Source organism: Polyergus mexicanus, unplaced genomic scaffold, assembly GCF_030449975.1.
Source record: "Polyergus mexicanus isolate NDT 795.1 unplaced genomic scaffold, iyPolMexi1.0 SCAF_23, whole genome shotgun sequence".
Lineage (NCBI taxonomy): Eukaryota > Metazoa > Arthropoda > Insecta > Hymenoptera > Formicidae > Polyergus > Polyergus mexicanus.
The window spans coordinates 2,783,021-2,799,087 of NW_027223343.1; the positions used below are offsets into that span (position 1 = coordinate 2,783,021).

Consider the following 16,067-nt stretch of genomic DNA (forward strand, 5'->3'; position numbering starts at 1 on the left):
CGTCGCCGCCGGTGCCACTGGTGCCGTCTTTGCCGCGGAAGTCGATCCCATCGCCGATGATGGTCTCACGCCGACGTTGGTCCCGCTGTGAATGCCGCCATCGATAATGTTCAAGAAAGTAAGCGTTTTATAAATTATATTATTAATTTTGTTTCTCGAACGTTCTAAAGCGAGACGTTACGTGCGAAGCCTTGTTTTCATTCCGTTTTTGTAGTTTCTTCGTATCATTCGATTCTGACAAACACCTCGATAGCCGATTGGCTCTCGGAATCGAACGATTGAAATTCCTCCTTTTTTGTAGTACCCGTATCAACCGGGATTCTTGTGCGTGGATCGGAAAGAAGGGCTTTTCGTTAAGACACTTCGTCGCAAGCCTTCACCGGGAGCACACCGAAAGTCTAACACTCATATAGTTAGAGTTAAAACGATAATTCGCGTGTCCGATTATATCTTGCTGTCGCGTGCGATTACTTAAGACGGTCCGGGAGTTGGTGTCGAAAGGAATAAACACTTTTCAACAAACTAAACCCGCTCAAATCATTTACGTCCTATCTCTCCGATCGGCGAAACAAAGAAATTCTGTTAATGTGGACGTGTAATTCGAAGGCGCGGCTACATTAAATGGTCCTTCGAGCCGGATTTTGGAAAAACAGATAGTGATTCGGTAATCAGTTCGCGGAGTGCGAGTGAGAACGCTGACACGCTCAGGTAACAGCACTTACAAAAACTATCGCGAGACGGAGACGGTGCGCGATATCAAAACATCTATCCGCATTCCGCTGCCGTAAATAATAACGCGAGTGCGTTGAAAGGACTTCCGGAAAAATAAAGTGCGCGTAGTCAACTTTGCATTATTAAAGTTGTGCTCTTAAGCACAACGTATCATTATTATTTGCGCCCTGCGTAATCCGCAGTGCCGCGCAAATCTCGCGCTTCTTAGCGCTTTGCACAGCTTAAGTGCAATCTTTGTGCTCTTTAGCACTCCGCACATCAAAGTGCGTCCTGCGTAATCCGCAGTGCCGCGCAAATCTCGTACTTCTTAGCGCTTTGCACAGCTTAAGTGCAATCTTTGTGCTTTTTAGCACTCCGCACCTCAGAGTGCGACCTGCGTAATCCGCAGTTACACATAGTTGTCGCACACTTTAGCGCGCCGCACTGTTAAGTGAAAATTATAGTGCGTCTTCGCACATACGCGTGCGACGGACTGTCGTCACGCTTCGGCATCTCTACAACCAAAAGGTGGTAAATTGTTGCTGAAAGGCTTCATCTTGTAACGCGGTCAACTCGCTCGACGCTCGGATCGGCTCGTCGGTGTCCGGGTTCGAGAGAAGGAGAGACTCAAACTTACGAGACACAGTAAAGGGTTGAAACGATATTTTATTCAGTGAGAGAAAGATAGATACAGCGTGCCGGGCCGGGCGGTGTCGTGCGTGGAGCGATGCTGCTGGTAGCAGAATGCGGGACGCAAAGCGGAGACGCAAAGCGATGGTTGCAAAGCGGCGAGAAGCGTAAGACAGGCTCGGCGGGTAATCGTTCCCGGTCTTATTTACAGGCGCTAACGGCGTGATTGGACCTAGAGGACTTATTACAACCAGGCCTTATAACTAACGGACTTAGTACTAGACAGGGCTTATTACTAACAGGTCTTATAACTAGCGGACTTAGTACTAGACGGGTCTTATTACTAGGATGCGGTTACAACTAGCGGACTTAGCACTAACAGGCCTTAAGACTAGCAGGTTTATGACTACGAGACTTAGAACTAGCGGACTTATCTCTATCGTGCAACTACTATTTACAACGCGGTCGGTACATGCACTTATACGCTACGATCGGGTTAGGTGGCGAGGTATTGCCGGCAGGCTCGAGTGTCACGTCGAGCACTGCCTTGGCAACGGAAGTCGGTTCAACCCGACGGGGCTGAGTACAACCTCGGCCCGAGGTATAGAGAGCCTTCAACCCGGCGGGGCTGAGTGCAACCTCTGCCCTAAGAGGTGTTAGGTATTGGTTAGATCGGTGTCAGGAGCTGGATGGCAGGACGGGATCTGGTCCCGATTCCTCGGCCGGCCGGGCTTATATACCCGGCCGGGGCCTCCCACTATCCTGTCGGCCCGGGAGTGGGGTTGCTTCCGCGTGGGGACCGCGAGAGAGATAGGGCGAGTCGAGAAGCGAGAGCGCATGCAGAGCGAGAGCGTGTGTGTCGGTGAGCGAGAGCGCATGCTGAGAGAGGCGGCGGCGGGACAGGTAGGGCTGGGTGAGTAAGCAAGCCGTGTATAGACATATATATATTTGTTGGATACAACAGGTCAGGCCCGTAGTAACGGTCCTACCGTTACAATCTTATCGGCCTACCGTCATGACGGACTCGCTGCAGGGCCTCCTCATCGAGCAATCCATTACAATAAGCTCGATGAAGCGAGTGTTCCCCAACTTTAAGAAAATGGGCAAGGCCAACGTCACGCAATACAAGGCGAAGAGTCGACTGGACGCCTTGGAGACATTATGGTGTCAACGTCTCAACGTCCAGCTTCAGCAAATAGCAACGGCCGACGAACAGCGTACAGTCCAATACTTCACCGAGGAGGAATTCTTTACGGCCGAGGACGTCTATCACGAAGCGGCGGACTACCTCGCAGACGTGATAGGTAAATTCTCCCGGTGCGACCCGACTGCGGCATCATCGGTAAGCGACATTTCTTCTCGCGAATTGTCTGGTGCGGTTTCATTGCAATTACCACGAATCCCGTTGCCGAAATTTTCCGGTAATTTCACGGAATGGGAAAACTTCCGCGGAATATTCGAATCGCTCGTCGCCTCGAAAGAATCGCTGTCGAATACGCAGAAATTACATTATTTAAAAGCTAGTGTCACGGGCGAAGCCGCTGTATTAATTAATCATGTTAAGATTGTAGACGCAAATTACGATGGTGCGTGGAAATTACTTATCGAAGAGTACGATAATCAAAACGCGATTATTCATGCGCATATTCATGCTTTCGCTGATTTGCCTATTATGAAAACGGAATCCGCTGTCGAACTCAAAGGTTTACGCGATACCGTTGCCGCGTCATTAGCCGCGTTAACAAATTTAGGCAGACCTGTTGAAAAATGGGATGACTTATTAGTCTATATTGTTTCGCAAAAATTTAGTCCACGCACACGTAATGAGTGGAATCTGCAACGCGGTAAATCAACCGCATCTCCGACGTATGAAGAGATTCGAGAGTTTATGACGCTGCGAATTCGAGGACTAACCGATCATTCTAAGTTAAATGCCGATACTTCGTCTCATAAAAATAAAAGCTCTAATCGGGCCTCGGTGAATAACGTAGCCACCGAAAAATGTTTGAATTGTTCCGGCAATCATAATTTGATGTTATGCGACGAGTTTAAGCGTAAATCCGTCGAACAGAGAACTCAGTTTCTCAAATCGCACAAATGTTGCTTTAATTGTTTAAAGGTCGGCCATTTCCCGACCTCTTGCAAGAGTAAAAAACGCTGTAAGTTGTGCCGACGAGCACATCATACGCTCTTGCATCGTGACTCGAATATACCAGTACAGAAGATTAGTGAAAATTCTGTTTCGGAAAACAAAACGCTTAACGCTCAACCGAGCGGCTCAGCCGCCCCTGAGATAAAGAACGAGACCGCCGTCGCTTCCGTTCAAACGATTCATTCGCCGCTGAAAAATCCGCCGAACGTGTTACTAGCCACCGCATGGGTAATACTTCGTACCATCGAAGGACGTAAATTTAAAGTTCGTGCGTTGTTAGATCAAGGCTCGGCTGTTAGCTTTATCTCGGAATCGTTGTGTCAAACTATGCACACGAAACGTTCCCGCGCGAGCCTCCACGTACAGTGTTTCGGCGAACGATACAGTGGCGTAGCGAAATCTCAGGTGTTTTTTACTCTCGAGTCTTGTAATGGGCGAGGTTCCTCAACCTTTTCTTTCACTGCTTTCGTATATCAAAAAATTACGTCATACGCTGGCTCAAAGACTAAAACCGTAGATTGTTGGCCGCATTTACGGAAATTATCTCTCGCGGATCCGGATCCGTTTAGCAATCATCCGATCCATCTGCTCATCGGATCAGATTTATATGGATCGTTATTAAAGCAAAAGGTAAAACATGGTCCGACCGGAACTCCGACGGCCCAGCTTACTGCTTTAGGATGGATATTATCCGGTCCTACCGGCACTTCTAATTCTATTACCAGTTCCGCGACTTCATTAAATTGCGTAACAATTCCTTCGCTCGATTCTCTCCTTCAAAAATTTTGGGAGATCGAGGAAATTTCTTCCGAAATTCAGCTGTCGGAAGAAGATAAAAAATGCGAACAACATTTTATCGAAACACATCAGCATGCCGAAGACGGCCGCTATATAATACGGTTACCATTTAAAACCAACCCTCCGCTCGATATAGGATCTTCGCGCGAAACTGCCGCGCTTCTTTATTCGAAATTAGAACAACGCCTACGAAAAAATCCGGATCTCGCGAAACCCTATCATTCTTTCTTAAATGAATATAAATCTATGGGTCATATGGAACCTGTCTCTGACGAAAATCCGACGCTTAACCAAGCGGTGTATATACCGCATCATCCGGTACTACGCGAGTCTAGCAGCACGACGAAACTTCGCGTAGTATTTAACGCGTCGTGCAAAACGAGCAATGGTTCTACATTAAATAATCATTTAATGACAGGGCCTAAATTACAACGCGATTTGTCCTCAATTATCCTTCGTTGGCGTCAATTTCGTTATGTGTACACCGCCGATATCGAAAAGATGTTTCGATAGATCCGCGTTCATCGAGACGATGTCGATTTTTTACGGATTTTTTGGCGATCTAATATTAATTCTCCGATACAATCTTATCGATTGCTTACAGTTACATACGGTACTGCTCCAGCTCCGTATTTAGCCATGCGCGTTATCAATCAATTAGCTATCGACGAAGGTCATTCTTTTCCAAAAGCACAAACAATAGTACAAGATTTTATTTACGTCGACGACGTTCTATTTGGCGCCGATGAAGTTCCGTCGCTAAAGGAAAGTCGCGATCAGCTTACGAAATTGATGGCGCGAGGCGGTTTTCATTTACACAAATGGGCTGCCAATTCTATAGAATTATTAACAGACATTCCTCCGGGAGAGCATGAACTCGCTATCGCTCGTACATTCGATAAGGATGATACGCTTAAGGTGCTCGGACTTGAATGGATACCACGAGAAGATTCGTTTCGTTTTCAAATCGAGTCACCTTCGGTCAATATGAATACGAAACGTTTGATACTATCATTTATCGCGAAATTCTTCGATCCACTGGGATGGGTTTCTCCGGTAATAATCACCGCGAAAATTATGATTCAAGAACTGTGGCTAAGAAAACTCGATTGGGATTCTCCTATCGCGGCGGACTTGTTAGAGCCCTGGAAAAAATATTGTGCGGAATTCATAAATTTAAAAGAAATTCGCATTCCGCGATGGACTGGAATGCATCCGGAAAATTTGGCTATCGAGTTGCACGGGTTCGCCGACGCGTCTAATCGCGCGTACGCCGCTGTCGTTTATTTAAGAATTCTCCGGTCGCTCAGCGAGTTTTCAGTAGTCTTAATAACCGCAAAATCAAAGGTAGCCGCCGATTAAAACGATTAGCGTGCCGCGTCTAGAATTAAATGCCGTAGTCTTATTAACTCGATTGCTAGAATTCGCGCAAAAATCGTTAAATTTGCAGCATATTCCGATGTACGGATGGACAGATTCTTCGGTCGCGCTCGCATGGTTACGAGGCCATCCATTAAGATGGACTACTTATGTGGCGAATCGTGTATCGGAAGTACAAACTCGACTTCCGTCGATTAAATGGAATCACGTCCCATCTAAAGAAAATCCAGCGGATTGCGCGTCGCGAGGTTTGTCACTCGCTGAACTCCGCGATTTCGAACTTTGGTGGGCCGGCCCTGCCTGGTTGCGTTCCCCTTCTACCGCGTGGCCGATCCATGATAAATTAAAAGATCAACTTGAGGCCGATCGTCAGATAATCGAAACCGAAACGCGAAATACGATCGTTTGTCATGCTCAACATATTCTGGAGTGGAAATTACCGAACGAAGTCTCTACATGGAAGAAGTTAATTCGAGTCACGGCACGCGTGCAACGTTTTAATCTAAAATGTCGCGCGACCAATACGAACGTGAATACGACGTGCTTGTCCGCTGCCGAACTCAAAGAAGCTTCCTTGTTTTGGCTCCGTTACGTGCAACAACGTCATTTTCCATCCAAAATTCAAGCGTTAAACGATAATTGTTTACTGCCAAGATCCAGTTCTTTGTTATCGCTTTATCCCTTTCTCGGGAAAGATAAATTAATTCGCCTTGGCGGGCGGATTGACAATTCGTCACTCAGTTATGATGAACGGCACCCTATAATTTTACCGAAACATCGAATTTCGGATTTATTAATCGCTCAAGCTCATAAAGCCTCTCTTCATGGAGGCACTCAATTAATGTTAAGAATTTTACGCCAAAATTATTGGATAATTTCAGCGCGCACTAGTGTAAAATCCCTTATACGTAGTTGTGTAAAGTGCGTACGCGAACGCGCACGTACCTCGCAACAGCTGATGGGGAATCTCCCCCAGCCCCGCGTCACGCCTTCAGCTCCGTTCTCGCACACAGGCGTCGATTACGCCGGACCGATGAATATTATTCCGTCAGTCGGCCGCGGTCAACGATCCAAAAAATATTATGTTGCCGTTTTTATTTGTCTCTCGACAAAGGCCGTCCATTTAGAATACGTAGATGATTACGCTACTAACGGTTTTCTCTCCGCCTTTCGGAGATTTGCAAGCCGTCGCGGTCTTCCATCCGACATGTACAGTGATAACGGCACTAATTTTCAAGGCGCGGACCGCGAATTAAACACTACCTTTCAGCGACTTGTCGCCGACCCTCAAATACAAGACGCTATAGCTAATGATAACGTAAAATGGCATTTTATACCTCCCTCTGCTCCGCATTTCGGCGGACTTTGGGAAGCCGGTGTCAAAGGATTAAAGTTTCTTTTGAAACGAGCGATTGGTTCCCGAACATTATCGCAGATCGAGTTCGCTACGCTGCTGTGTCAAATCGAGGCTTGCCTAAATTCCCGCCCGATTTCCGCGTTACATGATGATCCGAATGACTTTTCCGCGTTAACTCCGGGTCATTTTTTAGTCGGTCGCCCGTTAGTAAGCCCGCCTGAAGAATCTGTTTTAGATATCGATTCGAATCGGCTGTCTCGATGGCAGCAAGTGCGTGCGATTTTAGAACAGATCTGGCGTTCTTGGTCTTCTGATTATTTGCATACATTGCAACAAAGGCGTAAATGGCGAGAAAACAAACCGGAGCTCAAAATTAACGAGCTGGTATTGTTGAAAAATAATTTGGCACCTCCTTCGAAATGGGAACTTGCCCGAATATTAGACGTACATCCGGGATCGGATGGGCATGTCCGAGTAGTTACATTGCGTACTGCCAAAACCACTCTAAAGCGACCAATAACACAGATCTGTCAGCTACCGATATCAAGTGACACTGGCTCTTAAATTAAATTGCGTTTTCTTTATGCGTTAATCATTAGGTTTGAATTTAAGTATCGTCACGTTCTGGGTATGTATCGTTTATATATATCTATTCTAAGAACGCCTATGTAAATAACCCTATGCTAAGATTTACTGATTAAGGTAACTCATGTATTTCGATTGAATCACCAACGATCTTTATCTGTACTCTTCTCTGATTATAGTATGTTTAAAATTTTGCTGTAGAACTCTTCGGACCGTCTGATCGAGAATTATCATTAAGTTGCCGTGTATTGATTATGTTGGTAGGATTTAACCAGTTATTTCGTAACCTACCCGGTATACGAGGCGAGCGGGATGTTCAAGAAAGTAAGCATTTTATAAATTATATTATTAATTTTGTTTCTCGAACGTTCTAAAGCGAGACGTTACGTGCAAAGCCTTGTTTTCATTCCGTTTTTGTAGTTTCTTCGTATCATTCGATTCTGACAAACACCTCGTTGTCGATAGCCGATTGGCTCTCGGAATCGAACGATCGAAATTCCTCCTTTTTTGTAGTACCCGTATCAACCGGGATTCTTGTGCGTGGATCGGAAAGAAGGGCTTTTCGTTAAGACACTTCGTCGCAAGCCTTCACCGGGAGCACACCGAAAGTCTAACACTCATATAGTTAGAGTTAAAACGATAATTCGCGTGTCCGATTATATCTTGCTGTCGCGTGCGATTACTTAAGACGGTCCGGGAGTTGGTGTCGAAAGGAATAAACACTTTTCAACAAACTAAACCCGCTCAAATCATTTACGTCCTATCTCTTCGATCGGCGAAACAAATAAATTCTGTTAATGTGGACGTGTAATTCGAAGGCGCGGCTACAGATAATTATGAAGAAAATAGACGTAATATTTTAATTATAATTACATAATTTTAATTTATTTACATTTTATTCATTATTTTATATTTTTTATACTTCCATAGCTCAAAGACCAAGAGGCAACACAGCAGGCGCTCGCAGACAGCAGCAATACTTCATGCGATTTTTGTATGAGTTATCTTCGGCCCACTATAATTGGGGCAGACGGGGAAGACCAAGAAAGTAAAAAATTTAGATATGTACTTCAAAAGTTCTTCAATTTATGAATATAATGATATCAATAATGTTATGTTTATTTTTAGCACATGGCACAATGACCAATAATGAGCTGTATGAGGGTAAAAGCTGCTACCGTTACCTGCTCAAGTTCCTACAGCAAAGAAGTTTCCCTTATTTTTATAAATTACCTGCTCAAGTTCCTACAGCAAAGAAGTTTTTCTTTTTTTATAAAATAATATAATGTTAGTTATACGTATGCCAAAAAATCTAAGTATACATATTATGTATGTATACTGACAAAGCAAATAACATTTTGTTGCAGTAAGATCCACTTTTTCATACATAATATTGACTTATTATTCTTAAAGAATGTTATTTGTTTTGTCAGTATACATGCATAATATGTATACTTTGATTTTCTTGGTATACGTATAACTAATATTATAGTAGCATGTTGCACAATATGAGATATTTATAAGTTTTCCTTCTTTTATAAAACAATGTAATATTAGTTATACGTATGTCAAGAAAATCGAAGTATACGTATTATGTATGTATACTGATAAAGCAAATAATATTTTGTTGCAGTAAGATCCACTTCTTCATACATAGTATTTACTTATTATTCTTAAAGTGGATCTAACTGCAACAAAATGTTATTTGCTTTGTCAGTATACATGTATAATATGTATACTTTGATTCTCTTGGCATACGTATAACCAATATTATAGTAACATGTTGTACAATGCGAGATATTTATAATGCCAAAAAAGATAAATGAAGTACCATAGAAGATACCAAAGAAGACAAAATACTTTTTATTTTAAGTATTTTCTTTTAAGTATTTTTTTTTTTTAATATTATCTCACAATAATAGAGTTTTATTCATATAGAATTGGCATTCGTTTTATTTTTAATAATATAATATAGTTTTTATCTAATAATAATAAAGTTCAATAATTATAAGTAAATCACAATAATAAGGTTTTATTTATGTAGAATATCTCACAATAATAAAGTTTTATTGTATGATTGGTATTCATTAATTTTATTTTTAGTATATAATGTTCAACAATAATATATATGTACTTACATTATATTATCTCGCAATAATATAGTAGTTTTATTTATATAGAATTTTATTGAATCCTATATAGGCAATAAAATCTTGTTTTTTATTTTTTTATATTATCTTACAATAATAGTTTACTTTTTGTTGGAGATGGGCAGGCTAGGCTCTCCTTTATCTCTTTGCTACTAAATTTCTCTATCTGTTTGTGAAGAAAAGAACAGAATTATAATATTTAATTTAGTTTACATATCTGGTTTCATATGTGCTACTCAATGTTTTTTATATGTGCTAATTAATTGTACTTACTGTCTGTTACTGCCAGATCTCTATAACCCAATATGTTAACTATAAAAGTATATATACCGGTCTTCTCGAATCTCGAAAGGATTGATTTCGCTTTATAAGCAAAGAAATGCTGTAATTTAGATAATATTCAGATATAATCAAGAAATATACTTATAAAACAATAAATAAACATGTATAAACAGATATATATACTAAATTTCAATCTACTTACTCATTCAAATATAACCTTTAATAACTTTTAATCTTGTAACGATGCATTCCTCCACCGTTACCCGGCCGTCGATCCGCCGGAAGTCCGCCACCCGACAAACACCGGTCGGGCATAATGCGGAGGCGCCGAGCGCCCATTTTTAAGAGATAATAAACGTTCCAATTTGTAACCGCCGTTAAGCCGCGTGTTTACCCGGAACCGTCGCCGCGCTCGGGCAACCGTACCGACCGTTCCCGAAACCACCCGAGTCGCGCACGGCGGTTCACCATTAAATAATATGCCTTAAACCACAGATGAATAGACAGATAGCCAATGGCCCGGGTTAAGGCGAGACTGGTCTTTCTCACTGGTTTCAGCGCCATACCGTCATAACGGCCAATGCAGTAACTACGTTCTCAAGCAAATTGGCAATTACGAAGCGACGCGTTACGCGGCATGCAGACTTCTCGTTGCGTATAACAGCGTGACATAATATGCTTCTTCGAGCTACATTTATATTAATTTAAATAAATAAATATACACACACATACATACGCGCGCGCATATGTATAATAATAAAACTACAATATTAATGTACATTAGTTAACAGCGATAAAAATAAGCTGAAATCAGGAATTAATATTTTTTTTACATTTAAGTATCACGCGCACATCTTGATTCAAAATAAGAGTCTTGAGACCGAAACTCGACTCTAGACACGCGCACGTTGAAATATCCGCTATCGCGACATGCGACGCGAATTAATGTGCGGGAACATTGTAAATAAGCCAAGTCACAAATAAAGCTGATATTTATCTATTTATTTAACGTGGAAAGTGTCTGAATTATTTAACTAAAGTATGTGTATTTCCCGGGCGGAGCCCGAATTCCTAAATTCCTTCCGGCAAACGATCCCAACTACCGTACCTCTCCCGGAGGCACAACAGAACATTTAAATACGATTTTTATGAAAAAAATATTTTAATACAAAACAGAATATTGCGCAAAATAAAAAATACTAGAAACAAGAATAAACATTAAATATTACTTGTAAAATATTTACTATAAAAAAAAATTAAATAATGAAAAATGTATCACTTAATAAATATTTAAAAAAATTTGTCTACAAAAAAATCAATAATGATTAGTTTATAACATCGGAACAATAACATAATAAATGAAAGACAAAATCAGCTGAGCAATGAAAATCAATATCACATGTAGTAAGAAAATCAATAATGGATAACAGATTTACTGCGCAAAATAACAGAATAATGAGACAAATCAATTGGGGTATCAAAAATACATAGTTGGCTTAAAAAAAAATGTAATTTGCAACATGCAGGTGCATACTTCTTTTTAAAGGCAACCATGTGTTTTCTTTACATCTTTACATATATGTGTATATATATATATATATATATATATATATATATATATATATATATATATATATATACTGGGTGGCCCATTTTAATCCATCCAGTCGAATATCTCAAAAACCAAGCCCGGAAGAGAAAAATGTTTCAGACAAAAGTTGTTTGGTTTCGAGGGGGCCATAAGATGGTGACAATGATTTGACCTTGGAAAATCATTTGAAGGTCATGTAAAGGTCAACTTTAAAATCTTAAATGGAAACCCCCATTTTTTATTTAGTATTTTTGTAGCTGACATCGAGAACTTTCCAAAACACTCTAATAAAGTATTATTTCATTAAGTACTTTTTGAGTTATTTTATTTTTTAATCTGACATATTTTGATATAAAAAATTAAATATTTCGTAAAATATCTAGTTTTTGATAATCTTACCGTAATACTTCTATGTACAGAATAATGAGACAAATCAATTAGTATAAAAAAAATTGTTTTTAAGAAAATTATTTACAATGTATTTTTTTAAACAATTATTTGTTTTTTTTGGCACTAATTAATTTGTCTTATTATTCTGTACATAGAAGTATTACGGTAAAATTATCGAAAACTGAATATTTTACGAAATATTTTATTTTTTATATCAAAATATGTCAGATTAAAATATAAAATAACTCAAAAAGTACTTAATAAAAAAATACTTTATTATAGTGTTTTGGAAAGCTTTCGATGTCAGCTATAAGAATACTAAATAAAAAATGGGGATTTCCATTTAAGATTTTAAAGTTGACCTTTATATGACCTTCAAATAATTTTCCAAAGTCAAATCATTGTCACCATCTTATGGCTCCCTCGAAACCAAACAACTTTTGTCTGAAACATTTTTCTCTTCCGGGCTTGCTTTTTGAGATATTCGACTGGATGGATTAAAATGGGTCACCCAGTATATATACAAGTATATAATTGATATGAACAAGAGATTTTACATAACAAGAAAGAAAAATTTGAAAATGTAATTTTACGGTAATTAAATTATGTATAAACAATTCAAATTAATTAATGATATGCATTTTATGCGGTAAATGTTATCCGTTATTGATTTTTTCAATATATTGATTTTTATTGCTTAATTATTGCTTAATTATTTGTCGTTTGTTCATTATGATATTACATATATTAAACTTATAATTTAATAAACTATAAGCATTAATGATTTTTCTGTAGACAAAATATCAACAATTATTTAACGTCATCGTAATCATAAGATGTTGACTATGTGTCGACTATGTGTCGACTATGTCGTTGGTCGATGAAAAAAGAGACAGTAACAATATATCTGTTCTCTTTAAATTCTCCGATTCCTCGAAACCGGAGCCGGAGCTCGGAACTCTCATGTACGTGGCTTGTGCCTGTGGTTAAGAAGCGATGAGATGCAGAAAAGTGCGAGAATCCAAAGAGCAACATACAAACATGTCTCATTTTAATCTATCACCCTGATTTATGATTATTTATCAATTTACGAAAAAAATATTTCAAACAAAAGTTGTTTGACCTTAAGAGGAATATAAGAAGGTGTCATTAGTTTGACCTTGGATAATTGTTTGAAGATTATGTAGAAATCATTTTTAATTTTATTTAATTAGATTTTATTTAATTTTATTTAATTAGAATTCTCTATTTTTCATTGCATATTCTTGTAGTTTATTCAAGAACTTTTTTAAACATTATAATTTAATATTTTATTGTTAAGTATTTTTTGAGTTATAAGGCTTGAATATTGCAATATTTTGACATAAAATACAAAATATTTTGTAAAACATTCAATTTTGGGTAATCACTTTTATGCGCAGAATAATGGGACAAATCAATTGATGTAAAAAAAAAATACAATTGTTTTTAAGAAAAATATATAATTTGCAACATGCAGCTGCATACTTTTTTTTTAAAGCAACTATTTGTTTTCTTCACATTAATTGATTCATACCATTATTCTGTGCATAAAAGTATTAAAATAAGATAATCAAAAACTGAATATTTTACAAGATTTATTTTGTATTTTATGTAAAAAAAATTTAATTATAGTGTTTTGAAAAGCTCTCCAGATAGGTTACAAGAAGATTAAATAAAAAATAGTTTTATTTAAAAAATTAAAGGTAATCTTTACGTGATTTTCAAATTACCATTTGTGTCATCAGCAAGTAAAAGAGATCTTCTGTAAAAATTGCGACAATATGCTGATTTTGTCAGAGATATAACGCAATTAATCCGACATTATTAAAGTATAGAAATGCATATATTTTATATGTACACTTTGTATGCAATTAAAACAGCATAAAATTATAAGTAACTATTTGTTATTTTATGCTATTCTAATTACATCACAAAGTATACCTAAAATATTTGCATGCTATGTTCAGCATATCTGTCTATCTGGGTATATATACATATATATAAAGTTTAAAAATCTGAAATTATATTTAACACCATTGTAAGAATAAGCGAGCAATGTGTCGTCTACGTTGTCGGATCGGTGAAAAGAGAGACAGAAACAATATATCTGTTATCTTTAAATTTTCCGATTCCTCGAAACAGGAGCCGCGGAGCGCCTGTGTCCAGTGCGGTATTCCCTCCAATCATTTGTTAACGACTCGCGTCGTCGTTTGTTATTGAAAGCTCAATCTGGCTACTGCTCTGCAAGCCTTTGGCGTTGTCGAGCATTATTTCATTGTGCTGCTAAGCTATTTTTATTGTGACATTTTTGCGACTTTTTATCGTAGTTATTTAAACTACGATACTTATACATGTTACTGCGAATTGTGGAGTGAATTGTGCCGTGAAACGTGCAAGATCCGGATCCGGAACTGTGGTTTAATTAAATCCACAGTTTAAACAACATTTTAGTTTTGAGAAAATCACGTGATTTCTTCAAAACTAAACGCGGAGATAGCTTTTTCGTGTTTTCCATTCGCGGCCGAGAGATTTTATTGCAGAATTTTATTTATTTATTTATTTATTTTTTATTATTAAACGCGGAGATAGCGTTCTTTTTTGTGTTTTCCATTCGCGGCCGAAAGATTTTTTGCAGGATTTTTTTTTTAATTAAGCACGGAGATTCGCGGTGATTGCGTTCTTCCTGGCGTTTTTCGTTCGCGGCCGAGAGATTTTGTGTTAGGATTTTTTCAAAACTAAACGCGGAGATTCGCGGAGATTGTGTTTTTTCTGTCGTTTTCCGTTCGCGGCCGAGAAGTTTTTTGTTGCAGGATTTTTTCGTGGATTAAAATGGATAAGGATAAGAGTATGAAGAAAATCTCAGTATTCGACAGATGCCTTTATAAAAACTGTGATAGTGTTAAATCAGAAAACTGTAAATTGTTTCGTTTTCCACAAAAGACTGATAGAAGATTTGATATTTGGATAAGAAACTGTGGTAAGTAAAAATAGAAAAATCTTGAAAATATTTGACGGTGATAAATATAAGACCTGTCGTAACCCGACCAATTTCTTAATATATTAAAGGATAAAACAATAAAGTGAAACAGAAAAGTGTAAGAAAGGACTGAGTAAAGCAAAGCAGTAAAATTAGAAAAGAGATTCTTATTATTAATCAAGCCGTATAATTAAAAATTAAGATATCAGAAATTAGACGTTTCCGCACATTCGCATTTGTGGCATTCGACTGTATTTAATAAGTGTTACATGCCTGTAAAATTTTAAAAGTGGACATAAATAGTATACGATAGCTTAGTTGATTTATGTTTAACTACAGGTAATGAAAATCTACTGGAGTGGTCCCCGGCATCTATTCGAAAAGCTGGATTATGCGCAAAACATTTTAATAAAAAAGATTTGATAAGTGATACAAGATTACATATTGGAAGAAATCCCATACCATGGGTTCCCAAGAATATTGAGATTTCTGTTGTCTGTGAGAATAATACAGAAGAAGCCACAAGCATTGAAGAAATTGAACAACAAAGTGTTGATCACTCAGATGATCGAAATTGCACTCCGATGGAAGTCATTTCTGACACCGTTTTTCCAGACATTATGGAGATCATGAATAAAAAGTGTTATCCTTCTGGAAAAGAACTTTTCAGCAATTTTGGAGATAACTTTGCAGATGACGATGAATGGCTCAACAATGGAAATCCACTTCCATTATTTCCATTTTTGGAGAATAATTCTCAAAAAAAAGTAGAAATGAAAGCGATCATGCTGAAAAAGAAAAAAAGTAAACAACCTCCAAAAAAAAAGTCTGCCTCCAAAGAAATGTATATTGAAAAATTATCCGAAATCGAAAAATTAAAGAGAGAAAATTCGAGATTAAAAAAGCTTCTTATACAAAGAAAAAGAAAACAAAAGAATGTCACAGCAATTTTGCAACGTCGCAATATTGAAACTCAGAGGAAGAAAAACGTTTGCAAGCACAGTGTAAATGAATTTTTGCATGGAAAAAAATATTTAAAACCA

At 38.2% G+C, this 16,067-nt stretch overlaps 1 protein-coding gene across 1 annotated transcript; it reads left to right on the forward strand.

Moving 5' to 3' along the window:
- Positions 1–2,356: 2,356 nt before the first annotated feature.
- On the forward strand, positions 2,357–8,899 carry LOC138942789 (uncharacterized). Its single transcript, XM_070313260.1, has 7 exons — positions 2,357–2,952; positions 3,151–4,679; positions 4,896–5,347; positions 5,742–7,575; positions 7,628–7,656; positions 8,544–8,661; positions 8,742–8,899. The coding sequence occupies exons 1-7, from the start codon at positions 2,357–2,359 to the stop codon at positions 8,897–8,899; spliced, it is 4,716 nt and encodes a 1,571-aa protein (XP_070169361.1).
- The last annotated feature ends 7,168 nt before the right edge of the window (positions 8,900–16,067 follow it).